The following is a 26,487-nucleotide window of genomic DNA, read 5'->3' on the forward strand; positions in this document are numbered from 1 at the left end:
GTTGAATTCTGGGAGACAGCGTTTTCATTCCTAGACTTGAACTGAGGGACTCCTCTCCCCAGTGGTACAGAATATGGCCCTCTTACCCCTTCTCAATCTGGGAAACTTTTGCCTATCTTTCCAGAACTCTTTGGGGTTAACCAAGCGTACTGGTGGACTTGAGCATTCGAGAAGGGCCAAGGCACTCAGGGTACCCACCTATCGTCCCGTCATCCCCCCCCATTCTCCATACGTGACCGGCCCCACTGTGGTTGCCCTCATACATCTCATCCTATTTGGGATATAACCTGTGTACACGTGTATTGTAATGGAATATGTGATTTTTTTAAAACCAGAATTTAGGTAGTTTGATGCTTTTTTAAAGACCTTCCTTTTGATCTTAGAATTGATGCTAAGTATTAGTTCAAGGCAGAAGAGTGGTAAAGGTTAGTCAGTTGGGTTAAGTGACTTGCCCAGGGTCATCATACAACTAGGAAGTATTTGAGACCCAGATTTTTGAATATGCTTTGATTTTTGCAGTATTTCATGTGGCATTATTCCAGTGTATTCCTGTTCTGTTAGAATATACAAACATGCATGCATATACATATTTCTTCCCAGGGGAAAGTAAGATGTCATTTTTCAAAGTCTGTTTAGTCTTTGCATTCTACTCCTTATTTGCCCACTAAACTGATAGAAAGGAAGTAACTTATTACTATACACTGCAGTCTTTCAGTCATCCCATTGGAAGAGAAAAGATCCGTCCTGTCAGGGGCCTAGTGAAGTCATTCTCTCACAGAATGGAGAATTTCAAAGTATGAATGGCAGTTTTAGACATGAGCTAAAAATGAACTCGGCTGTTCTGGATAGGTTCGTAGACTTGAGAGCTGGAAGAGATCTTAGGAATCACTTTGTAAATGAGGACTTTGATTCCTCAGACTAAGGTCATAGAAGGAGGTGTATAATACTACCAGCCTCTGAGCCCAGCTTCTGGGCTGTTTGGACTCCAAATCTCATGTCTCTCCTCCTAGAGCAGATTGCCTTGGCTTGGGATCGCCTATCTTTTTTCTCCTTCAGATACTATTGAGCTTCCTTTAAAAAGCTACCCGACATTGGTTATAAGAGTAGTCTTCACTTGGATTGAGCGCCAAAGAGAAAGGTGGCTGCTAGAATGGCGAGGATGAGCACTACATGGTGGTTGGTATTTTAAGCAATGTGTGCTCGAGGAAAGGATTTCTTCAGGTTATTCTAAGGAATCCTTGATTTCCATAATGTGGCTGCTCCTTCCATCAGTGCAGACCCCCAATTATCCAGGCCTTTTCATCCTGTAGAGAATTCTTGTCTATGTTGTCTCCATCAATCGATCTTCCATAGAAAGTTACCCAGCAGCCTTCTGGCACCACCTCATAATGACCCCCATCTTCTTTTCCAGGCCTTCATATCCTTGAAGATGTCTTTTTCAAAAAATTTACTTTGTCCTTGCTTTTTGTTTAGACACCGTGGTTATTTCACCTTAATCTCTTTCCTGTCCATCTGTGTCCCATCTCCGGTCTCTTCCCCTCACCTCCACACACACACACCCCATTATTAAGCCAAGCCAAGCGACTCAGTGATTGTGTGTTGGACACACCTCTTTTTTATATTATTTTATTTCTGCACACATTATATTATTTACTTTTCATTTTAATGTCAGCTTTCCAAAGGGTGGCAGCAAAAACAAAGGGGGAAAAAGACAGGATTAGAGGGAGTAGCTGTAGCACCATATCTGCAGTCCCTTAATAGAAAGCTACCAAAAGGAACTTCTGCTCCCCACCACATTCTTTTGTGCAGTTTTAGAGAGCCTTTGACTAGCTTGCTTAGCACAATGACTGGCACATAGTAGGTGCTTCATGTTTATTGACTGATTAGCAGGCCCCTTCCATTTCTATGGCAGTGTTTCTAGGGGCTTTGATTCTTGTGTGTTCCTCCCAAGGAATGACCCATGAGGCCATTTTGCACAAACTCACACAGACTGAATCAGGACAACCCCTTGATCTTTCCTTAAATGCAGACTGAGATTCTTTTCATATTGATAGAAAGTGGAAAGACTCTTGTTTTGGTTCAGTCACTGATCACTCATTGTGTCTCACTGCAGGTTTTTCAGTAAATGCATCATCAGAGCGACTGAATATGGGAGAAATAGAGACTTTGGACGACTACTGAGCACCTGCACACCGACTGGCCACTTCCTATGTCTGTTAACCATGGATTCTCCACCTTTGGACATCACCCTTTACCATTTACTCTCTGTCACCTTGCAACCAACCATCACAGAACCCATCATCTCAGGCTTTCTCTTCTAACCCTTTCTGTCCAGGACTCTGAGTGGTCCTTGTTGGCGAGCCTCTCGGACAATAGACAAGTGGACTGAACTCTGTCTGTTGGGTGGGTGGTAGCTGGGATTCTTCCCCAACAAGGATAACCACAGACAGCAGGTATTCACCAGGCTGTGACTCCGTCTGCTTTTCCTGGAAAGTCCGTTGGAATCTGCCAACAGCAGCCTCCTTTCCCCATCTCTCTTTTTTGGCTGGGGCAAGGGGGGAATCTAACTTGTGCAATCATGGAGAGAGTTTATGGTTAACAGATGTCGGTCAATAACAACACACCCCGTGGATTGTGACTTCGTGCTCCTTCAGGGTGGAGCCAAACGGTGCCCCCCCTCCCCCCCAAACTAGGAGCAGCACCGCTAAAGCTTAAGGGCTTGGAGGGGGGGATTAGCTTGGATTGGTTTGAAGTTGCACACCCCTGGCCTGCCTTCTCTGAGCATCCTTTTGGAAGGAAAGTTCAATTCTATCTTCATCAGGCAGTGACGTCAAAGCCCGCCGAATTCTCCCTCTGGCACACTCCTTCCTTCTTGGACAAAGGAACTTATGATCTGGGAGAGGGACTTTTTTCCTTAAATTTTCTTTCTTATTAAAAACTGATTTTTTCCCATAAATATTTTTACTTCAGAGGAATAGGACCAGTTTGTTTTGGGCCCTTCTGCTGAGAATTTGTCTCGTTTAAGAGGCAACTAGGATCTTTACCAGATGTATGTATTTGTCGAATTTCCTTTTGGGTGGGGATGAACCTCGGCTCCTGAATACACAAACCCGGAACCGTAGCTGGTTATTCATGACAGTGTGTGTGTCTGTCTGCTTGCAACCCTGCCCTGGAAAAGGGTGTGTTAAAGATTCTGGACTGGCATTTTATCCTAACCTGACCATCTACAGTACTTTTCTTCCTGGAGACCACTGAGGGGCGGGAAGGAGGGGAGGGGCAGGCGGAGGAGAGCTCCATTGGCTGTGGTTCCCCTTTGGTCCTTCGCTTCAGCTCCAGGTGTGATCAGCATCACTTGGTAAAGGAACCCTTGGATTCGCTTTGCTTCTGCCAAGAGTTAGACGACCCCCTCCCTTTCCCCCAGAACAAGCCCTACCCCTTGAGATTGCCAATTGCACTTAGTTTCTGACCTCTCCTTTCTCCTTCCACGTTTTGGGAACGGTCGGAGTGTGCCTGTGGGAGAAAGTGCTGCAGCCATTGACGTGGCTCTGTGGGAAGAAGGCACCTTCTCCTCTCCTCTCCTCTCCTCTCTTCTCCCCGCCATCATTGCCTGAAGAAGAGCCTGGAGTTGCTCTGAGAGCAGTTTGGCTTTGAATGATTTTATTTGGTTTATTTTGTTTTTCTCCTTTGAGAACACCACCCCTCTTGTCCCGGCCCCCTCCTGAACATGTACAGTTCACTTCAGAGACTGCTGCAAACGTGTATATAGTTTTTGGATCCAATGGCATGGCGAGACAGGAGACACCATCCACAATCGGGCTCCTGCTCTCCTTTGCTTTGTAAATTCTTAAAGGGGGGAAGAGGGATAGTTAAAATGTTTACAAAACTTTAAGCTCCCTCGGAACTTTTGCCAGTGTGGAGGAAAAAAGAGAACTTAAATAAAGACAGTTGTATTCTATCTAAGAGGGCATTTTGTGCTTGCTTTTGTTGAGGCTGAGTTTTGCAATCACTTCCAAGAGTAAAGTTGATCTGAAAGGCCCTTTCTCCGCTCAACTTCATGGAGAAGCCACACACGATCCGTGGCCCCCAGAGACCGCCACTGCTCACTACCCTTCTGGGGAAGGTTGGTTGGTTTTCTGCTTGCAGTTTTAGAGCTCACAGTAAACGCCGGTAAGTTAAGATTGGAAATATTTGACCAAACCGCTTCACTCCTTCCTGCGAGTGTCCCCCTACCTCTAGCCTCTCTTATCCTAGGCATGTCCTCACCCAAGAAAGTCTGCGACTCGATTCCCCCATCTCCCCTTTTTGTAACAGATGACAAGCAAATTAGAGAACAAAGGTGGTTCTTCCGTCACGAGTCACTCAGCTCATCAGACACTTTATTTCCACTCTTGAAAACAAGCGAACTCACTTGTACCTGAAAAGCCTTCTAGCAGACACTGGAGAAAGACCACTCTGCCCTTGGACTGTTCGGCCTCTCATCTGCTCATGTCTGTCTTTCTGTTTTGTTTGGAACAACCCACCCCCTGCGGCTTACAGCTTGTGTGATGATGCTCTCCTGGGGGACCCTCGATCTGGGAGCTCAAACTCACTCTTCATTTCTATTGTGTACTCTGTCGTCTTCCTTGCTGTTTGTCCCAGGGTGTTTTGTGGAAACTCTGCTCGTGCAGCTCTCCCAAGTCCTCAGAGCTGGCCCGCGAGGAGTCCGGCCCACCCTCACGTTCTGCAGATAGAGCCACAGGATCGGAGGGGGTCACGTTAGGGACTCACGCGGGACTTTTGGATTTGAGACTCCGGCCTCTCCTTCCTCCACACCACGCTGCCTCTGCCCAGGGACACGGAAGATGCTCGGAAGATGGGTAGAAATGGCTTTACTCTGCTCACCGTCCAGGCAAGGAACTTCTTCGCTAAATGTAAGCTAAACGAGTTTTCTACTTCAGTACAGTTAGGGATGTTTCAGGGTTGTTTTTACAATTTGTTTTCATTTCGAGGAAATCATTGTTAATTTATGCATCGAGTTTGACCTACCTTGCAATGTATTCTAACCTGGTGAGAGATTGACATATTTATTTTTGTACAAAGCGCCTCTCTGCTGTTGAGTTAATAAAAGTACAAAACCCATGTGTGTGCGCTGTGTGGTGAGGGCGGCCCGGCGAGCCTGCAAGCGGCGCTCCCTCCGGCACGGTAAGTCACCCAAGAGGCCGCCTCGGGGCGGCGGGCACGAGGGTCCGGCGGAGGCTCGGGCCGGCTCCTTTGTCGAGGTCCGGGGCTGACCAGATGACCAGAGTGAGTGAGGCAGAAGCAGTGAGGGATGGAGCGCGGCTGCCCCGAGCCATTTGGGCTCCCCCAGCCACGTCTGAACTAAGCTGCGGGGAGGGCTCGGTGCCGCCTCCGGGACGCTGCCTGGGTGGTGGGGGATGGAGCGCCACCGGCGTCCGGGAGCCGCGTTCAGACGTGGCGCGTGGCTGCGGCCGCCTCTTTTCTTCCCCTGCGAGGCTCTTAACGTGGAGCTCTTGTTGCAGAGGCCAAGCGGCAGGCCAGATCCTTGTAAAGTGCTCGGCGGAATGCCTGGCCGTGGCGGCCCCCCCTCGGGGCTCCCCCGCTTCCCCGCCTCACCTCGTAGGCAGGTCGCTGTGGGGGGCGTCCGTGGGGGGCGGGAGTCCGAGCCATGCGAGCTCCACGTCGCTCGTCCTCGCGCCTCTGCCCTAAGCAAGCCCTCTGGAGTCACGGGCGTGGGGCGGCCGTTGGCAAGAGAAGTTTGGGGGGGATTGTGGGGCCCGACTCCACTCGAGGGAAAGCAGGTTCTCTGGTGCCTCCCGAATTCTGCCCCTTTGCTTTGGGGCTGGGACTACAGCACGGCTCTGTCCTTACTGGGGGAGGGAACTCCCAGGTGAAGAAAGCCCTTCCGCCAGCGCAGGCTAGCACCCCCTCCGGGGTTTGGGGACTGCCCGCCGGGGGCCGACGGCTTTCACCCCGAGTCAGTGCAAAATCTGCGCCCCGCGACTTCCAGAAGGGAGGACACTCGTAGCCGTCTGGAAGGGCTGCCCTCAGGTGGTCACACCGGGGCTTTGGAAGGAAGGGCTCTGCCTGGGCACTTTTTAGGGGATTCGAGCCCTGGCAGCAGGCAGTGGAGGGAAGGTTCGGAGCTGAGCTCATCTCATCCCCTGGATGAGGACGTGGGAAAGCTCCAGAGAGCTGAGCTTGCCCAGCGTATGTTTGTCCTAGAATTAACACTGTGTAGTTACATATGAACATATATGTTGATTCTATCTTAGAATCGGTGCTGTGTATTGGCTCCTTGGTGGAGGAGTGGTAAGGGTGGGCCATGGGGGTCAGTGACTTGCCCAGGGTCACCCAGCTGGGAAGTGGCTGAGACCAGATTTGAACCCAGGACCTCCCGTCTCCAGGCCTGGCTCTCCATCCACTGAGCCACCCGGCTGCCCCCAAGATGTAACTATAAATCCAGAAGCTGATCCCTTGTTGATTGGTCTGGGGGAGGCGGACGTTCTCCCGAAGAGCTCCTGATTTGTGGAGTTAGTGAGTAGCCAAGCGGCTCAGTATTGGAAGCTTCTTCCTTCCCCACGACAAGATGGAGGATCTTTTCCATGCAGGAGGCAGTAAGGGCCTTTTTTGTGGGACGGTCTTTTCCCTAAGAACAGCCTCTTTAGTACGTTTGATTTGAATTTGTATACAGAAAGGGAGGCCAGGAGAGCCTCCTTCAGTTCTTGGTTGTCCTCAGGGTCTGCGGGAGGCAGCAGGCAGGGGAGCCTCTGCCTTAAGTGTCTGAAAAGTGCCCCCAAAACGAAAGTCTCGTTTCCCTGAAGCTCCCGAGGCTCCTGCCTGTCTCATCGCGCTTAGCTTTGGTTTCTGCTCCCCTCTGGAGGCAGCACCAGCCGGGAGCTCCGGCCGGGCCGACCGGACTCGTGTGTCGATGGAGCGAGAGGGGCAGACCTTGGCAGGGTCTGTGAGCCGCGGCTGCCCTTCTCGGAGGGGAGGCCGCCTTCCCGGATCCCTGACTTGGGTCTGAGGAGGCCCTGGGGCAGTGTGGTGCAGTAGGCTCAGAGGGCTTGGGGGGGAGGCTCCTGTGTAGGACTGTGATGGCATCCCCGTCCAGCCACGTCATCTCCGCGGCCCCCTGCAGCTGAGAATGTCCAGAACAAAGGCTTGTGGGAAAAAGGCGCCCCAAGACGAGTCCAAAGGCCTTGTGTTCTACAGAAGGGAGGGAGCGTCCGGGTCACACAGCCCTGAATGGCCAGAAGTGCAGTTTGTAAACTCAGGGTCCCCCCCTCTCACGATGTGAAAGTCAGAGGGTCTCCCCTGCTCTGTCATTGGCAGAGGCCTCCCTGGATTCCTCAGCTGCCTAGGCCCTTCGGGAGATTTTGTTTTCCATGAAAATAACGAGAGAGAGAGAGAGAGAGAGAGAGAGAGAGAGAGAGAGAGAGAGAGAGAGAGACAGAGAGACAGAGAGAGAGAGAGAGAGAGACAGACAGAGAGAGAGAGAGAGAGACAGAGAGACAGAGAGACAGAGACGGAGAGAGACAGAGAGAGAGAGAAGGAGGGAGAGAGAAGGAGGGAGAGAGAGAGACAGACAAGGAGGGAGAGGGGGAGAGAGTCAGAGAGAGAGACCAGAGACAGACAGAGACAGAGAGTCAGAGAGAGAGAGAAACAGAAAGAGAGACAGAGTCAGAGAGAGAGACAGAGACAGACAGACAGACAGACAAGGAGGGAGAGGGAGAGAGAGAGTCAGAGAAAGACCAGAGACAGAGTCAGAGTCAGAGAGAGTCAGAGACAGACAGACAAGGAGGGAGAGGGAGAGGGAGGGGAGGGGGGAGGAGAGAGCTTTTCCCTCCTCAGCATCCCGGGGTGGAGCTGCTCCGGCTCCAGGAAAGCTGGTTTCTTGCTCACTCAGAGGTCTGGGTGTGTGAGTGTGAGTGTGCGCACGCGCACATGTGCTCTCTGGGGAAGGGATCTGTGAGCCAACTGGACAGGGCTGGCATTGAAGCAAACTCGGCGCTTCCCGACACCTTCCCTGCCCTGAAGCTCGGCCAGACGGTCTCCTGCAGGACGCGTGAAGGATGGCTCGTCTGGGCGCCGCCTGCCTGGTCCTCCTGGTGCTGTCCGGCGCCTCCGTCCCTGCCGCTCTCGCAGGTAAGAGGGAACTTTTCTTCCCCGCCTCGGGGGACTGCAGAGTGGGGCGAGGTGGCCCGTGTCGGAGGTGGCTCCGAACATCCCCCTCGAACTGGGGCCAGACCCCGAGTCAGACTCTCATTAGTGGCGGCTGTTGTTGTTTGGGAGCAGCTGCAGAGGTGACTGGCCTGTGGGGGACAGAGCCATGGTGGGGAGCTCTTGGGGGGAGAGTCCTGGCGGGGCCCCCTTGCTCTTAGCTCACTGAAACGGGGGGCCCTTTGCTCTGGGCTCGGCCCTGGGAAGAGAGCAGGAGCAGCACTTAGATGACGACCATCTGCGCCTTCCCTGGACGGAGGCCCCGTCGGGGACCCTGGAGGGGGGCCAGACCCCACCTGTGCAGAGCGTCGCCAGCCTCTCCCCAGGATGCCCTCCTTTGGGGAGGCCCTCGTGGCAGCGTGGCTGAGACCCCAGCAGGACGGGGAGCTCGGCCGGAGCCTCGACTCAGGCTTCCCATCTGTGAAATGGGGCTAAGCCAGCCTTCTGCGCCTGCCCCGCAGGAGAGCCCGTCTGAAGGACCTTGTCATGGGCCCGCGCCGAGCAGGCTTCCCTGATCCAGAATAAAACAGGGGGCAGGGGGGGCCCCAAGGCACGTTGGCCCGGCGGGCCGAGCAGCGGGTGGAGGGGCCAGCCTTGCGGGTCCAAAACCCGCAGAACACCGTCTGGGCCGCTCCAGTATGGGAGGGAGGCAAGATGAGCTTTGGGCCGGGGGTTTCTGACCCAGAAACTCCTGGTACCGGTACCGGCTGGTGATGCTTCTTGCTGACGATTCTTCCTCCGTTTGATAGACTAGGGCACAGAGGCAAGATTTGAACTCAGATCTTCCTAAACCTGGGCTACCCTGCCTGTTGGTGTGTCTGGGGGCCAAGGTGGGGGTGCAGACCCCCTTGTTAGGGTGCCCCCGGCTTGGGGCAGGAAGCGATCGGCCTCCAGAGGGTCCTGCTGCTGTGGGACGAGGCCCCCAGTCTGGGGAGGGCCAGCCGGGATCGGGAGCTCTTCACCAGGTCTAATGGGACGGCTTTGCTTCGTACCCTTAACGAGTCCGAGGAGACGGCCGGCCTCAGGCCTCTCCGGCCGCCTCTGAGCTCGGCCCTGGGGGGACGCTGCTGAGGCCGCTAGGCCGGGGCCAGGGGCACTGGGGGGCTTCTGAGCCAAGAAGGAGGCTCTGGCTGCCCCCCGCCCGAGCCCCCGCCTCCTGGTAAACAAGCTTGCGGGACGTTCGCCCGACCACGGCCTCCGGCCCCTTCCCACTCGGGCCGCACACAGGGGCCTTTGTGCCGCCATGAAGGGCGCTTTCATCCTGCCCTGGCCGTGCGCCCACCCAGGCCAGACGGCCGGCCCTGCTCCCCAGAAGTAACGGGCGCCCGAGGGGGAAGGAGTCTCGCTGGGTGAGCCCGGCTGCTCCTTCCCGCTTCCCCTCACGAACCTCACCTGAACACGCAGCCCCGGAGCCTCCCCACAGAGCAGGGCTGATCGCAGGGCGGATCCCCCCTGCCCACCGCCCACCCCCACCATGTCCTCCTAAGGCAGCCTCTGTGGAGGCTCCCAGAACCCGGCACTCTCGGGCGAGCCTCCTGCTCTCTCCTCTCTGCTGCTGAGCAGGGAACATGCGGAAAGCCTCGGGAGAGCCGGTGCCAGGGCTGGGTGCCCCGTCCTCCCCGCAGGCCTCCTCTCGGCGCCCTTCACGGATGCGGCCTGGGGCCCCGTCCCCCGGCTCTCCCTCTGCCTTATCAGTGGCCTCACTACCGTGTGGACGTCTTTTCCCCGACGGATCTGTGTCGGGCCCAGAGGCCAGAGGCCGTGGCCAAGCTGGAAAGAGGATCCCTGGAGTCAGAGGCCTCCCCTCGAGGCCCTGGAGAAGTAAGCTTGTGAAGAGGGGCTCCCCGTCCCCCAGCGGGCTTCCGAGAGCCGGCTCTGAGGCGACCTTTGCTCCCGAGGCCCCGCCAGCCCCCCTCAGCCCCTCGGAGGACAAGCAGGAGGGGGTTCCCCCAGCCAGCTCCTGCCCCCGGGGACAGAGAGACGAGGCCGGAGCGCCTGGCTGAGAATGAGAGCCACCGACCGGCGGGCAGCGTTTAGGAGGATGAAGCTGAGGCGGGAGGCTGTGACGCAGAGAGGCGGCGCAGAGGCCGGGAGGTCTGAAGAGCCGACGTTCGTCCGGTGGCTGGAAAGTTGGCGAGGCATCGACAGACCCCCGTGGGAGCCTCTCCGCCACCTGCGGTGTAGGCCATGCACAGATGGGTAAACCGAGGCCCAGAGCACCGGGGCTCCTTGTCTGAGGGCCAGGAAGAGGGTCCCCGCCCGCCACCTGAGACTCCTCCCGCCTCTTCCTCATCCCTGGGCTGCCCCAGCATTAGGAAGAACTCGGAGGACCCCGGCGGGAGGGGTGCTGGGAAGGGAAGTTGGCGGCTCTCTGCGGCTTTGGGCCAGCCCTCAGTCTTTGTGGGCCCAGACGGGAGACCCTTGAGCTCCCTCCCGCCCTAAATGAAGACCCGAGCCTCAGTTTACTCTTCTGTAAAACGTGTTGGACGCGTCCCTTGGGACCCTAAGAGAGAGTTTACGTGGGCGGCCCATGTGCTGATGTGCTGACCCAGGCTAGCCCGCCCGGCCCTGCCCAGGCCCACAGAGGCTCCCCGAAGCTGGCCTTGGGCAGAAGGCACGGACGGGCGGGCTAGCCACAGCCGCGTCCTCAGCCTGGCCAGACTCCCAGGCTTGGCCGTGGGCTGGGAGGTGAAGACGAACCTCCAGGGTTGTTGACAGGCCAGCCGTGAATCTGCCCTCCTGTCTGGGGCCTTCTGTTTGCTTATTTTCTGTGCTTGGAGGTCTGTCAGCCCCCAGAGGCCGGGGAGTCAGCCAAGCATGGCAGCAAGCACACTCGGGCCTTGTCTCCAGAGGCCCAAAGCTCCAGAGGCCAGCTTGTCCGAGCAGCCGGAGAGGCGGGCGCCAGGGTCCCCCCACTGCACGATGGCCTCAGTGGGACCTCTGTGGACCACAGGGGCCCTCCCTGAGCCCCCTCTCCAGGCCCCCCCACCGCAGCCCTCAAACCCTCCCAGACCCTCCCAGGTCAGTGTACACAGCAGGGTAGAGCTGCCCCTGCCTGCCCTTAGGAGAGGCCAGGCCAACTCAATCCTCCCTTTGTCCTGCAGCCTCACCTCGGGCTGGGGGTGTTTTTGGGTGTTTTTCCTCTCTGGGTTCAGGACAAGCCTCAGTCAAGTTCTGTGGTGAGGCTGGTCGGGCAGCCTCTGCCCCAGCTCCCCTCTGCTGACCCCCTGGAAGCTCTGGAGCCCCCTGACATGGGAGCTGCAGCTCCAGGACCCAGAGAGTGGGGGGGAGTGGGGAGCAGGCTCAGAGACCTGAGTGAGAGGCCTCCCCCATAAAAGACCATCTTTTAAGGGAAAAATCCGTTAAACCTATTAATTAGCCAACGGTAACCTGCCAGCCCCCCACACTGAGAAGCGATCAGGGGCTCCGAGCCAGGGCTTTCCTTCTCTGCTTAAGGGCTGACCATTTAATTGAAAATTTTCATTTAATTAATTAATTTAGAATCTTTTTCCGTGGTTACACGTGGTTTCTCTCCCCTCCTCCCACCCCCCTCCCATAGCCAATGAGCAATTCCTCTGGGTTTTACATGTATCATTGATCAAGACCTATTTCATGTTATTGATATTTGCACCAGGGTGATTGTTTTAGAGTTTACATTCCCAATCGTATGCCCATCTAACCATGTGATCAAGCATTTGTTTTCTTTTGTGTTTCTGCTCCCACAGTTCTTTCTCATAAGTCCCTCAGAATTGTCCTGGGTCATTGCATTGCTGCTAGTAGCAAAGTCAGTTACATTCGATTGTGCTACAATGTATCCGTCTCTGTGCACAATGTTCTCCTGGTTCTGCTCCTTTCACTCTGCATCACTTCCTGGAGGTCTTTCTAGTTCACATGGAATTCCTCCAGTTCATTATTCCTTTTAGCACAATAGTTTTCCACCTTGGTGAAGGTTTTAAGGGAAGACGAGATGCCCAGCCTCAAAGGGTGACCTGAGCTCAGCCTCCCTCATCAAAGGGCCTCTCAGCACCTTCCTCTGCTCTGCCATATTGAAAATCTCCCATTGTGGGTGCCCATCTGCCCCATCTGCATACTGGGCTCCTTCCCAGGTCAGTGCCTTGAACCCCTCTCAGAGGGTGAGCCCAGCTGCTGGGAGAGGTGTGTCTCCTCCCTGCCTCCCCCACCCCCCACCCCACTCCCACTTGTAGCCCCCGCCCACCCTGGGCCCAGGAGGATCCACCTTCGCACAGCTCAGGCAAGTAGGAGCCCTGGCAGAGAGGAGGAGCCAACTTGGAGCAGAGATGGGACCTGGGAGCCTGAGTTCCAATCCCACCTTGGACGCTGAGGCCTTGGATGGATCATTTCTCCCTGAGCCCGTGCGCCCATCCATAAAAGGGAGTTGGACTGGTGTCTGGCCCTCTGAGAAGCTTGGGGCCTCAGTTTCCAAATCTGTAACATGGGTTGGACCAGGAGGTCCCAAAGGGCACACATACTCAGACATTCCAGATCTCTAATTCCTTTGGGCAGAAGGGTGTGGTATGTCCCCACATCCAAACCAGGGATGGAGGGGTCCTGTGAGGCAGTTAGCACAGGCCCCCCCCCCCCCCCCCCAACCCTAAAATCACAGAATCTCCGCACAGGGAGAGGCTGTGAAGGCTGTCTAGTCCTGAGTCTTTGCTCTGGGAGCAGGAGGGCCAGGAGCCTCGGACACCTCTTGGGCGGCCATCGTGGGTGTCCTGAGTGCCCGGGGCTGAGCCCTGCCCTCACTGGGGCCCCACACCCCCCTGGCATCCCCCAGAGGCCCGGACACACGAGGACACGCCATCCTCAGGTGACTTTGCCGGTGGTTTCAGTGGGGACTTGTGGAATGTCTCCAGTCCTCATTGGGGCCTCTGACTCGTCCCGGGCACACAAGAGAGGCATTGATGGACCCTGACCGCCGGCTCCTCCCTGGGCAAACAGCCCCAAACAGCCAGGCTCCGAGCAGGGCCTCGGAAAGAGTCCGGTCCTGGGGAGAGCTTTGATCTTGGGGCGGACTCCGCGCTGGAAGGGCCAGCAGCCTCGGCACCTCCGGGCTGTTTCACAGAGAGCCTTTCTCTGTGTGTCTCCGGCTCCTGCCCAGCTCCCTGGGCTCGGCGCAGACACCCTCCAGCCAGAAGCCTTTCCCTGCCGCACCCCCCCAACTAGCCATTCCTGAGCCGGTCCTCCCACCGGAGCATGGAAGCCCAGCCCGGCTCCCCTTCGTCTTTGTGCTGCCGCCTGCAGGAAGGCTGGGGGTCCTCCCCAACGGCCTCCCCTCTGCCAGCCTGTGCTGGGCAGCTCTGGAGCTAGCTGTGGAGGGGCCCAGAGAGGGTCACAGAGGTCCGTCCTTGAGCCTCTCCTGTGCTGCCCAGCCTCGGATAATGGGCAGCTCAGCCATCCTGGGAGGGAAACGCAGCCTCGGCCCGTCGTCCAGCCCAGCCGGGTCTGTCTAGACCCTGATGAGATGACGTTTCCTCGGGACGAATGTCATTTTACGCTCGGGGCCCCCCAAGTCAGCTCCCCGAATATAGGCCGGGAGGAGCCGATGCAAAGGCCCAGAGACTCGGGAGGACCCCGTAGGAGACAACAGCAAGACCCGGCGATCCGGGAGGCCGAGAGCTTCCCCGCCGGCCTCGCGTGTGCCGCCCCATTTTGTTTCTTCCGGTCACACAGCCCGAGCGCTGCCCCGGGATCCCGCGGGTAGAGGACGGCAGGCGGGACCAAAGACGGCGCCCAGAGAGGGGAACGGAACGGCTCCGAGGAGGAACCAGCAGCCACGTGGGGCCTCCGAGGGGCCGAAGTGGGCTGGACGAGTTGAAAAGCTTCCCAGGCTGCCGGGGAAAGGCTCGACGGCCGCTCACCGAGGCCGTCCCAGGCTCGCCCTCGGAGCTCGAAGGCTCTCCCGGAGGAGCGCGCCGAGGCCGCCGGTGCAGAGGCGACGGGCCTGGAGAGGGAGGCAGGCCGGCTGCCTACGAGGGAAGCGCCCTGCCCACGGGCGAGCTTCTGCGGGGACCCCCCGCCTGCTGCTGGCACGACCGTCGCCGCGGGGACGCGCGTGGAGGGGGCGAGCTGGTACGTGAGAGGAGAACCTTCCAGACCTCCAGGGCAGCGCCGGGACTGTCCAAGGGTTCGTTCTCGAGTGTTCCGGGCTCTGCCTTTGGCTTCCTTCAAGGCTTAGCCGCAGCCCTGCTTACTGCCAGAGGCCCGTCGGCGCCTCCTCCGTCTCGGCGCCTCCGCTCTGACGTGATCTCCCATCATCCCGTCTGCATCCTCCGTGGACGTGTCGCTGCCGTTGGAATCGGGCTGCTCCAGGGACCGCTCTCGGCTTTTCTTTGTGTGTTCAGTGCTTAGGACGGTGCCCAGAATACAGTATGTGCTTAATGAATGTTAATACATGGATTCAGGCCTGGCATCGGATATTTCCTAGTCGTGTGACCCTGGGCGAGTCCCTTAACCCCCATTGCCAGCCCTGACCGCCCTTCTGCCTTGGAAGCAATACTTGGTGTCGATTCTAAGGCAGAAGGTTTTACAAATGCCTGTTGGCTCGGCTTGCACGTACAGGAAGGGGATTTGCCAGCATTCTGGTCTAGAATTCTGGCCCCCTGCTTGGGTCTTTCTAGGGAGTCAGTAGGTGCGAAATCTGTCTTTCCTTCACCACACCTGCGTCGATGAGGCATTCCAGCCTTTCTGAGGACATCGTAGCGGCGCGTCTCTCCTCGCTAGGGGTTGGGTCATTAGTGGTAGTGATTGGCCAGCCTCAGCCCAGATGTCACTCCTGTCCCGCTTCCCGTCATCTCTCTTCGTTTTGTTTTCTAGCAGAGTATCCCCAAGGCCCTGTTCCTACCCTGTGGAACGACCCCGGGGAGCTGCCCTCTGGAGGGGGCCCCTTCGAAAGCACCACCCACAGCCATGCCTCTGACGCCACAGAACTCCCCCTCTACACCGCAGAGTATGAGCCCGAGGACACCACCCACCTGCACCGGCTGGATGATGGCGCTGGTACGGGGCCACTTGATTTTTTGGGGGGCCCTGGGGTGAGGGGAGGAGCTGAGGAGGAGAGAGAGGCTTCTCTCTCCCCACAATCACCCCTTAAGCAATGCTCTCCCTGGTCATTCTGGCAAAGAGAGACACATCCTGCCAACTAAGAGTGGGAGAGTGTGGGGCCTCAGTCTACTCATCTGTGAAAGGGAGACTCGACGGAGCTACTAGGAAGAGAGGGGAGGGGAGAGATGATGTGGAAAACCTACCACTTTACTTCTAACCTAAGTTTTTGTCAGAACATCCTTCCCCAGCCTCAGGCAGAATCTGGGGGCAATGGAGAAGGCTGGCCTGGAGAGCAGAAAGAGGATCCAAGTTCAAATTCTGAAATCTGCCCAAATTCGAAACCTAAACCTAAATCTGCCGCTCACCACCTCACTTATGTGACTTTGGACCATGGAAGGGGGAAGTGAAGGGAATAAATAAGCTTTTCCATAGTGCTTACTATGTGCCAGGAATTGTGTGAGGACAACTATTATCTCATTTGATCCTCCCACCAATCCTGAGAGATAGAGCCATTTTTGTCCCTATTTTATAGTTTAGTAAACTGAGGCAAACCGGTTCAGTGACTTACACTGCTATTTAGTGTCTGAGACTGGATTTGAACTCAGGTCTTCCTGATTCCAGGCCCAGTGCTCCACCCACTGGCACTAGCTGCCTGTGAGCTTTGTGTATGTGCACGTGTGTGGGTGGGTGTACATGAATTATAGTAGGGAATCTCAGAAGGGCCTGTGAATCTCAAACCCATGCCACATCCTTGGAAAGATCAGAGAAATCCATGCTTAGGAACTGGCTCCCTAATTCTCTCCTTCTCAGATTTAATTTCTTCTTTTCACACTGGGCCCTGGTCAGTAGCTGGAGGCAAACAAATGTTTGTGGGAGGAAGTTTGAGGCTGTCTCCAAAGAGCTTCTCATCATCCCTTTTACTTGCTGGATACCATTTTTAGAGCTGGAGGGGACTTAAGATCCCAGAGGCAGCAGCAAGCTGCAGAAGCACAATTCAACCCCAGGGGTCGTTTTGTCTACTCTATAGGGAAGGAAACTGAAGCCCAAAAGAGGGAAAAACCTGCCCCGGGTCACACAGGAGGGCAAAGATTCAAACTCGCTTCCTTTGACTTGAAACCTAGACTCTCCTAGTGCAACTGCCTCCTCTTTCATTCAAAGAGCATTTTTTTAGGTGGCACCCCGAGCACCGTGCTAGGATAAAACACCATTGTCGTAAGACTCAATGCTGGAGCTTCCAGGCTAGTAGCATGGTATGGCAGGAAAACACTTAGCTCTGGAGTCAGAGGATCTAGGTGCAAATCTGGGTGCAAAGCTTTAATGTTCTCACTGCCTGTGTGACCTTGGGCAAGTCTTGGAATCTCTGGGCCTCAGTTTCCACATCTGTAAAATTTAGGAGTTGGACTAGATAACCTCTGTGATCCCTTTTAGCTCTACAGTTCTGATCCTATGCTCCTATGCACCAGGTAGGTCGGCCTTCCCATGTTACAGCTGTGGGAGAGGGATGGCTTTTGTCAAGCTGCAGCTGGCCAAAGTGACAAGGACTTATTAATCTAGTGTCTTAGAAGGCGTTAGAGCCAGGAACGTGGCACCTCGTGTATAGACTTGTGCACAGTGCAGGCACTCCTTAAATGATTGTTGAATGAGAGAATTAATGAATGACATAGTTTCATTTCATGCCTCAATCAGTATTTCCCCATTCATTCTGCTCTGGTGACCCCCTCGGTGAGGATGCTGTGGATGATGGAAAGGGATGGGCCTGAATGACCTCTAAGGCCCCATCCAGCTCTGCGGTCCTTTGGTTCAGGGTGCTGGCACCCCCAAAGCCTGGGCCTCTGAATGCTGTGAGATTAGACTTGGATTCTCTGCCTCTCACATCTCCCTCTGCCTTCCCTAGGGTCCTTGGGCCCCGGAGCCATCGCTGCCATCGTGATTGCTGCCCTGCTGGGCACCTCCGTGCTCCTGGCATTGATCGTCATCACGCTGAGAAAATTCTCCACTTCCTGAACGAAATAAAAAGGGTCTTGTTTTCCTAACATCTGGATTTGGCTAAGCTCACTTGGCACAACTCACTCTGCTATGGATGACTGTCTCCTTGGAATGCTCTCCTCTTCCTTTGCTGCCCCTGTCACCTGAGATAGGGAGGGACCCAGAGGCCCTTCCCCAGGATTCTTGCTTGCTCCCTGTGGGCCATCGGTGTTTCTTTCCCAGTAGGCTCAGGCTGAGAGGTCGGCCCCATGGAGCAGCCTTGGGAGAAGGGTAAGCTTAGAGCAGTCCACTTTTCGGTGGTTATGTTTGTGACCTTCGGCTCTTGTTGTCTTTGGCCTAGAACTAGAATTGTTCATGTGGAAATTTCAGGGGCTTCCTTGAACTTGGACGGGAATAAGAATGTCATCTTTTCTTTTACCAACCTCCAACTGAAATATCTCGCATTTAATTCAGTTACCTAAAAACTTCGTTCGGAGCCGGGGCCCATAGGCCTCACCAGGACGATTGCCCAGCGGGGCCAGGACGCAGAAAATGGTTAAGAATCCCTGGGCCAGAAGGAAGGGTTTTGGTTATGAGGGAGGGGCAGAAGCTTTGCAGTTACTATTTTCAGCTGCAAAAAGTCCATTTGTTCTGTCTCAACGTATTCTGGTTCCTGTTTCATTTAGCTGAGAGGATGCAATCTCAGCTTCCCCCCCCAAAAGCCACTTTTAAAAGGGAACCGAAAGGGGAGATAATGTGGGCGCCAATTCTGATTAACCCATCCCTGCCTTCGTTTAGCGCCAAACCATGTGCTTATTGATGTGGGATAGCCCAGTTATTGGGCTGAACCACCAAGAAAGGAATTTGTATTTTGCTAACCGTGCCCCTCCTGTCAGACTCCCGTGTAGGCCCAGGCCATCCAGGGATCCCTGCTTGTTCTCTTTAACACTATCAGAGATGAGGCGGCAGGGTCTCAGCTGAGGGTTGGCGGTTCACCTTTCTGGCATCCTGGCCCCTTTTGGCAATCTTCTCAGAACAATATATTTAAATGCTTTTTAAAAGGATTACTTTCCCAGCTGTGTGACCCTGGGCAAGTCACTTGACCCCCATTGCCTCGCCCTTACTGCTCTTCTCCCTTAGAACCAATACACAATATTGACTCCAAGACGGAAGGTGAGGGTTACTAATGGAAATCGGCTCTATTGAACTAGAGGCATAACGATATTTAAAAGAAACAAAAAGTCCAGACTCCGGGGTCCATGGAGAACCCCTGCCGTCTTTCCCCCGGTCCTCCAGGCAGAGCTATCCTAGTCATCGTGAGTCCGGGGCAAGTTTCACAGACTAGACCCACATCCAGATAGAATATGAGTGTCTTATTTAACTCCTTATTCTCAGTTCTTGCCAACAAAGTTCCAAGTTCCACCAGCGTAAGTGCTCTCAGTGCCTTCAGAATGTCAGCCCTAGGCTGAAGCCCTGCTCACCACCTCTAGCCAGACCCCCGTATCCTAAGCAACGATTCTGTCAGGAAAACACAATCCTGTCCCAAAGTGGAACTGGCTGTCTCGGAGGAGGCCTTCAGGCCAAAAACGGGGGACGCTCTGTGGAGTCGTTGCAAGGGGGCTCTTTTCCAGGTGTGAGTCGAGTGGCCCCGCAGGGCCCGGCCCACTTGGAGAGTCCGTGACTGAGAGCTAGGAGAGTCCTTGGAGGTTTCCTTCGCCCCTTGGCTCGTTTTGGAAAAGGAGGAGCAACGCCCCCAGAGCTGATACCTGGCTCCTTCTCAGGTTCTGCCATTCCCCAGGAGGGAGGGCACAAATCCCCGGCCTCCTCGCTTCTCGTGGAACTCCGGTCCCAGTCCCTCCTTAGCCACCTTCTCAGATCTGCAGAATTCTAACCTGAGTCTAGGGGCTGGAGGGGTCCCCCAGAGGGCATGAAGGGGGGCGAATCAATCATAGAGGCCTTTGGAACCTGCTGGATAGCCCGCCTCCATTTTGGTTTGGGTTTTCAGAATCTGGTTCCATTTTCTCAATACCCCTCAGGTAGCCTGGTAGAAAGAGGGAATCCTATTGACTTTAGGAACAGCAAATACGGTCGATTTGGAGCCAGAAACCCGCCTTCCAGGCCCGTCTCTAACCCCTGCTCCCTGGTGATCTCGGGCGAGTCGTTTGACTCCCTGGACCTTCCTTGGCAAGTCTCAGCCCCAACGAGCCACGGGGAGACGGTGGACTCTGGACCAGTCCTGATCCAAAGCGTTGACCCAAAGAGGGCCAAAGAGGGTAGGTATCAGGAGGAAGGGTCAGACCGGCGCCTCCTACTGACTCCCAGCCACAAGCACCAGGAGCCCATGCCAAGGCTGCCTGTTGCCCCACCGGCCTTCTGAGCCTTAAACTTTTCATCCACTGGATCCTAAGGGCTCCCGTGGCCGAGGGACCCGTCCCCGCTCCACCCTCCTCCTCCGAGAAGTCCTCTGATCCCGGCGGGTGAAAGCATCCTCCTCTTCCTAAGGCTTCCCCGAGACATTCTGGTGCCTGACCTTGTATCCGCTCTGGCGGACTCCTCTCCGTGCCTCCCCCTGCTAGAATGGAAGCCCTGCGAGGGCAGATGCTCCGTCTCTGCGTCCCCAGCCTGTCGCATGTCGTAGAACTTTAATAAATGCCTTTTGGATTGTTTCTCTCGTTGGGCTATAACTGTGGGACGGGGCTCCTCCGACCGCGTGAAAACAGCGGCGAGACCCTCTCGGGGCCGCTTTCCCTTCTTTGTCCTTCCCTGAGGGATTCCGGCATCCAAAAGGTGGCAGCGGAGATAGAGGCGAGCCTGGAGTCAGGAGGCCCCGGGTTCAAATCCTTCTGGCTCTCAGATCCTTCCCAGCTGTGCGACCCTGGGCAAGTCACCTAACCCTGTTGCCTTAGCCCTTGCCACTCTTCTGTCTTGGAGTGGATATACGGGGAAGGGAAGGGCTCACAAAACCAAAACCCACCCCACGGACATTCTGGGCCCGGATACCGGAAATGATTTGTGAGGCATGTGGAGGAGCATCATTGTTGGCGGCCGCCACCGCCGCCACCACGACTGGCTAGAATGACGGCCTGAATGGGGAAAGATGGCGTTTTATATGGATAAATAAGCCTCGCATTAAAAAACAAACAACTGCCTAAGTCGGGGCTAGAGAAGATGCAGCTGACAAAGATCCGGGAATTTAGTGGCCCCCCCAAAGGGTCCTGTCGAGGATTCATTCCGTTGTTTCAGCCACTCTTTGGGGTTGTAGTAAAGACCCTGCAGGGGTTCCCCATCTCTTCCACCCGTTTTACAGATGAGGAAACTGAGGCAGACAGGGTTAAGGGACTTGGCCAGGGTCACTCAGCTGGGAGGTGTCCGAGGCTTGGACTCCCTGCCTCCGGGCTGGGCGCTCGCTCCCCGGCACCCCCCAGCTGCCCGTGATTAAAAGCCAGTGGCGCTCCTTTGGGCATCTGCCCTTCCTCGGGTCTAACATGCTCTACTCGAGGCCAGCCGTGAGCGTTTGTTCCCCAGTCACTTTGGGGGGTCTCCAGAGGCTCCCCTGGCGGGGGCTTTGCCCCTCCTATTATTGCTCGTTAGAAGGCAGGAATGTTCCGTTCTGGGTGTCATCCCCAAAGAGCAGGCGCAATGGGGGTGCCGGAGCTGAGACACCCCAGGATGGGTGCCGAGGGCTAAGGCCACCCCGTGGGAGCAGACGCAGCTCAGCCTCGGGATGAGGAAGAATGGGGGGCTCGGGGGGGCCAGGAAATCTGGGGAGGCTTGTTTGGTCCAGGTGGGACTCCAGGAAGCCTCTCGGAGCCAGAGACGCTTCCCTGGGCTTGGAATCATCCCCCTCCCAGGCCCAGCTTGGCGGCCAGGCAGAGGTGAGCCTTCCTTTAGATTCCCATTGTGGTGGGAGATAATGTGCCTGACTAGTGGGGTGACCCTGGACAAGTCACTCACCTCTCCCCGCCTCTGTTTCTGCCTCTGTAAAATGGGAGGTTTTGCCTAAAAGGCTTCTAGAAGCCCTTCCAGCTCTGAATCGGTGGTCTTGGGGAGGCCTTTGGGGCTACGCCGTATTCTGCCCCCACCCACCGGGTGGCCCCCTCAGGCTCCTCCTCTTCCAGATGGGGATGCTATTCCCTACCCTGCCAAGCGGCTGAGAGGATGCAATGGGATGCTAACTTAACTTAATTTAACTGTAACGGGATCACCATAAAGCGCTCGCTGTTCCTGGCGGCACCTTTGCGCCCTCTCCCCCGCCCATTCCAGGGGCTTGTTGGGTGACTCACTCCCCGGGCTGCCAGCCCGCCCTCCGGGGCCCCCCAGCTCCCCCGGCCGACGGGGCCAACGTCACACGAGTCTCACCATGTGGAATGTATTTTATGAAACAAAAAAAGCCGTTTAAAATAGACACGGATGGCAGGGAGAGGCAGGAGCCCCCAGACACACGCGTGGACCTGGATGGTCCCGGCTTCCCCCAATGGGCTCCGCGTCGGCCACGGGGCCTCGCCTTGGAGAGAACGAGGGGTGCACATGCGGCCGAGCCGGGCTGCCTCCTTCCCAGGAAGGGCAGAACATGCGTGGGGGGTCATGCGAGCCTACATCACATCCCCGCTCCTTAGACGTGGGACCCCCGGCTGTCTCCTCTGATCCTGGGGTGTCTGCTTTGGTTGTGGGGGGCAGCCGGGGGCTTCACCCCCAATTCAGCCGCTCAGGGGGTCCCCTGGAGAACACCCAGCCCAGACCCTCCTTCTTGGTTCCTTCTGGAGTCCCCATCTGGGCCTCAGGACATGCCTGCCGTCTGGGGGGGGGAGGGGGCCTGGGCTGGGTGATTTCTCTGCATCACAAGCAACTGAAAAGGGGGGGCAGATAGAGCCCCCCATGTCTAAGGGGCGATGGCATGCTGGGCAGGGTGCCTGGAAGGAGTATCTCCTAGTGTACAAATGCGGCCTCATGATGGGGCGCCTGGAGAGCCCCCCAGTTTCCACCCTGAGGGTCCTTTGCTGGTGCTCCCTCTGGGGTTTGGGGGGGTCAATGGCTTCCGTTTACCATTCCTCACCAGGCCATGCTTTTTCTCTATTATAATAAATTTTGGACAGCAGAATTCTCTGGTTCTGGAACTCGGCGACCGGGGGCTCCCCTAGTCAGTGGCTGAAGGCTGGCTGCCTCTTAGGGGGCCTGGGGAGGGGGCTGGGGTGGGGGAATGCTTGGGGTGTCTGGGTCCCCTCATGCCCATGCAGTGAAAGGGTTCTCACACTTATTAAAGGACAAGGGTTGGGGGATAGGCAGGAACGTGGCGAGGCGGGAAGTCCGCTCTGGCCTCCCCCATCGCCGCGGTGGGAAGGGGAAGGGCTGGAGGGGGGCTTCTGGACACAGTAAATACAGCAGCATCCCTTTGGTTGGGGTGGACACGGTCCGCGTGGAAAGCTCAGTCCCCTCTCCTAACCCCTCTGTCCCAGGCCTTGGGCGCCACCATCTTTCTCCCGGATATTCTGGGTCCTGCTCGCTGTCCTGCTGTCCCTAGGCTCAGGGGCCGGCCGGAGTCGGAGAGGTCATTGCCGATTGCGGCTGCCCAGCTTCCTCCGGTCTTTGTTTTGGCTGCGTTGGGTGTCATCCATCTTGTGGACCCGGAAACACTCCTTGAGATTCTGGGAGCGGATCTTGGGGTTCATGATCTCCTCCACCATGGAGCTGGGGAACCAGCCTCTCTCTTGGTCATGAAGGCGCTCCCCAAAAATCCAACCTGTGGGGGGCCAGGAAGAAGTCAAGGACAAAGCTAGGGAGAATCCCAACTAGCTTCTAAGAAAACCTCGGAAAGGCAGGGCAAGAGGGAGCCCTGGAGGGTGTCGTGTAGCACTGCCGCGGGAAGAGGTAGAAGGGAGGTAGTTACCTTTGGGATTAGAGGCCCTGGCAGGGTCGAGGCTAGTTAGTGTCATAAAGAAAAGGAGGCCCGTCATCAGAGGACCCGGGTGCAAAGCCAACCCCAGACTCGGCCTGCCTGTGGGCCTGAGGGCAAGTGCCTTAGTCTCCCGGGCCTCAGTTTCCTCATCTGTAAAATGAGGAGCTTTGCCTAGATGGTCTCTGAGCTCCCTTCTAGAATCTCCCATGCCAGGCAGAATGAAAACTTCTCAGGAGCCAAGGGGAGTTTGCACGAGCCAGCCAGCAGAGGGCACAGGCGGACACAAATCCCAGCCCCGCAGAAGCCTGACAACTCTGGCAGCGATGCTGGAGGGGAGACAGCAAAAGTGGGACACTAATGCATTGCTGGTGGAGTTGTGAATTGGTCCAGCCATTCTGGAGGGCAATTTGGAACTATGCCCAAAGGGCTTTAAATGGCTGCCTGTCCTTTGATCCAGCCATGCCACGGCTGGGTTTGTACCCCCAAAGAGGTACCCCTAAGGAAAAAGACTTGTACAAAAATATTTATAGCTGCCTTCTTTGTGGTGGCAAAAAATTGAAAAATGAGGGGATGTCCCTCTATTGGGGAATGGCTGAACACGCTGCAGTATCTGTTGGTGATGGAATACTACTGTGTTGGAACCCTGACCAATGGCCATCCAGGCTCTCCTCGGAGAGCTCAAGGAACAGGAAGCTCACTACATAAGGGGGCAGCCCATTCCATTTGGGAATGGCCGAAACAAATCCGTGTCCATCCTATACCTGACCCCTAATCCCCTCCCCAGGATCCCTGATGAGTGCTGACGTCCAAGAGGGGGAGACCCCCCAAGAATATCAGGCCCGGAAGGAGTCTCAGACCAGCTAGCCTAACTCTGTCATTCTACAGATGAGGAAACTGAGGCCCTGGGAGGACTTGCCCAAAGTCCCCCAGGCTCGTAAGGCAGCAGAAGATGGGGAAGAAGGATGCAGCCCTGGAAGAGTGCTGTCTGTTCCCGGAGCCTGCCCCGAGGAGCCTGGCTAGGTGCCCGCCCTTCAAAATGGCACCAAGGAGTTCAATCTTCGTTGTGTTTCTAGGTATCATCTCCCAGGTCCAGGGCAAGCTCCCAGGGGCACGCCGGGCTGCTTTGTTCCTATATCTCGGGTTCTGGCACCCGGCAGGAACCAGAATGCTCATAGGTTCACCTCGGCATTGGGGGGGAAGCCCTTGGGAACCTGCCCCCCACCCAGCCCCATTCTCCTAGAGCCCTTTGCTGTGGATTCCCCACAGGCTTAATGGTCAGAAGGATGGCTGTAGTCTACTGAACATGTCAATTGCTTTGTGTCAGTAACTGAATGTGTCAATTGCTTTGTGTCAGTAACTGAATGTGTCAATTGCTTTGTGTCAGTAACTGAATGTGTCAATTGCTTTGTGTAACCTACACCTTCCTGGCTCCACAGCAGGGCTGGTTCCTGCTTTGTTTTCACTCTGGGCTGAGCACCAGAATACAATGACAAAAATCAAAGTTGCTGGCCCTCAAGGGGCTTTGGGTTGGTCCTTCTCTGGCTCCTCTGCTGCTCTTGGGTGCTTCCACCTTCCTCCCAGCAACCCTCTTGGCTGCAAAGAGCCTTCATTTCTAGTTTTTCTGTCTGCCCAACCCTGAGCCTGGTCCCTCCCATAGGGTGGGGAGAGCTGTGTATGAATGGAATTGGTGGGAAAAGAAGGTCTTACTTAAAAGCATCCTGTCCTCGGAATCCCAGGCATTGTGGATCTTTGAGACTGGGTCTCACTAGCAGGAAGAAAGACCCAGGTTGGAATCTGCCCGACACACTGGCCATTTGAGCCCCAGAAAGGCATTGAACCCTCCGGTGTCCTGGGTAGCTGTCTGAGACCACAAATTGCAGGGCAGGAGCCAGTCTACATCGATGCAGGGAATTCCCACAGTAGGAGTCCCCTCTGCTCTGAAAGCAAGAGCCCAGATCTCAAAGCAAACAAAACCCTCTGGCCAGGTTGCTTCTAGAGGTGAGGAAGTAGCAGGCTTCTCTTTGTGCTGGGACTCTGGGGGGTGACCTACGAGCCTGAGGAAGATACAGGTTCAAATCCCACCCAGACATTCCCTATGGTGGCTCAGAGTGATCTCCTCAGCCTCTCCCACCCCATCTCCTCCCCTCTGGGAAACAAGGTCACCCACCGCCTAGGTCTGGTGTGAGGCTCAAGGGAGAGAATGTCTGCCAAGGGCTTTAGCTTGCTGAAGGTGCTACAGAAAGGCCAGGACGGTCCTGGCCTCAGTTTCCCTTTCTGTCAGTTGGGAAGGGGAGTGGCCATCTCATGGGCCTCCTAGGCAGTGTGGGGGAGGTGAGTGAAGACAGAGCCAGGAGAACACCTGGAGAAGATAAGAGGATGGGCAGTCTAGACCAGTGATGTGGAGGATATAGACATGAGTAAAATATAGGTAGCAAGGCAGTGTAGACAAGTGATAGGGCATACACATGTAACACTGGCAGTACAGACATGGCATGGGGGAGGTATAGATGTGTGCCCCTGGCAGTGTAGACACGGCACTCACCATCTTCAGTCTTTTCGAGGATGTTCAGGATGTCGGCCAGCTCCAGGGACAGCTCGTCGGGCTGCTGGGCAACGTAAGGATGGACACACTGGACCTGCGGACAGTCTGTGGGGAAGAGAAGGGGCTTTACCCCATGGCTCGGCCCCTCTTGGAGCCCAGGATGGCGGAGGAGGGAGAAAGAGGCCGAGGGTGCAAGGACCGAGCCAAGAGCGTCCTCTGGGCTAGGAAGAGGAAGCCAGACCTTGTCTTGGGTTCGGTTATGGGCAGCAGCTTGAGGGCTTTCCCCCAGCTCACCGAGATCGGAACTCGGGCCCTGGCTGTAAATCCAGGAAGCAGTGTGGCCCAGGGGCAAGAGCCCTGGTTCTGGAGCAGGAGGCTCTGGGTGCGAGTCCTGTCTCTGTTACTCTGCCCCTCGAGTCTCTAGACCTCAAATGAAGAGGTTGGAGCAGAGGACCCCGAGGTGTGGCTCAAAGCCACTGCGGCCTCTTGGGTGAGCCGTGGGGGTGGGAGTGGGCTCGGGCAGCCTCTAGGCCTTTCTGTGGTCCTCGCTGAGAAGGGCCAGTGACTGAGGGGACGCTGGTGGAGCTGGAAGGGGGTGGCCTTGTCCAGCCCCACTTTTATGGCTGAGGGGATCTGGGCTCCCCGAGTCTGACCGCGAAGGTCAGCAAATTCAATCTGCTCGTTTTCGAGACGAGAAAATGGAGGCCTGGAAAGCTTCAGTGGGAAGGAAGGGAGCCGGGAAGCAAACCCACTACTTGGATTGTCCCACATGCCTGGAAAGTCTCTGATGGCTCTTGAGGCCTGG

The 26,487-nt window shown here is 56.1% G+C and overlaps 3 protein-coding genes across 6 annotated transcripts in view; 2 read left to right on the forward strand and 1 right to left on the reverse strand.

Annotated features, from left to right (window-relative positions):
- The window catches only part of GIGYF2 (GRB10 interacting GYF protein 2), a 112,690-nt gene extending 108,730 nt beyond the window's left edge, over positions 1–3,960 (forward strand). The window contains exon 28 of the mRNA XM_044673290.1: positions 2,114–3,960. Within this exon, the coding sequence (XP_044529225.1) occupies positions 2,114–2,181 (68 nt within the window). The 3' untranslated portion in view covers positions 2,182–3,960. The remainder of the gene's footprint in view (positions 1–2,113) is intronic.
- Positions 3,961–4,039: 79 nt separating this feature from the next.
- Positions 4,040–17,292, forward strand: SNORC (secondary ossification center associated regulator of chondrocyte maturation). Of its 4 annotated transcripts, none has more exons than XM_044673295.1 (3): positions 4,040–4,910; positions 15,055–15,237; positions 17,177–17,292. In XM_044673295.1, exons 1-3 carry the CDS (start codon positions 4,853–4,855, stop codon positions 17,284–17,286), a joined length of 351 nt encoding a protein of 116 aa, XP_044529230.1. In that variant the 5' UTR covers positions 4,040–4,852; the 3' UTR covers positions 17,287–17,292. The 4 variants fall into 4 exon arrangements, with proteins under 4 accessions (XP_044529230.1, XP_044529228.1, XP_044529229.1 ...); XM_044673293.1 differs by lacking the exon at positions 4,040–4,910 and adding an exon at positions 7,833–8,145; XM_044673294.1 differs by lacking the exon at positions 4,040–4,910 and adding an exon at positions 7,833–8,145 and having other exon boundaries at positions 15,058–15,237.
- A 4,308-nt stretch (positions 17,293–21,600) lies between these two features.
- The window catches only part of NGEF (neuronal guanine nucleotide exchange factor), a 45,176-nt gene continuing 40,289 nt past the window's right edge, over positions 21,601–26,487 (reverse strand). Inside the window, exons 11-12 of the mRNA XM_044675668.1 lie at positions 25,683–25,787; positions 21,601–22,984 (exon numbers count right to left, since the gene is read on the reverse strand). Of these exons, the coding sequence (XP_044531603.1) occupies positions 22,794–22,984; positions 25,683–25,787 (296 nt within the window). The 3' untranslated portion in view covers positions 21,601–22,793. The remainder of the gene's footprint in view (positions 22,985–25,682; positions 25,788–26,487) is intronic.

Source organism: Gracilinanus agilis, chromosome 4 (genome assembly GCF_016433145.1).
Source record: "Gracilinanus agilis isolate LMUSP501 chromosome 4, AgileGrace, whole genome shotgun sequence".
NCBI lineage: Eukaryota > Metazoa > Chordata > Mammalia > Didelphimorphia > Didelphidae > Gracilinanus > Gracilinanus agilis.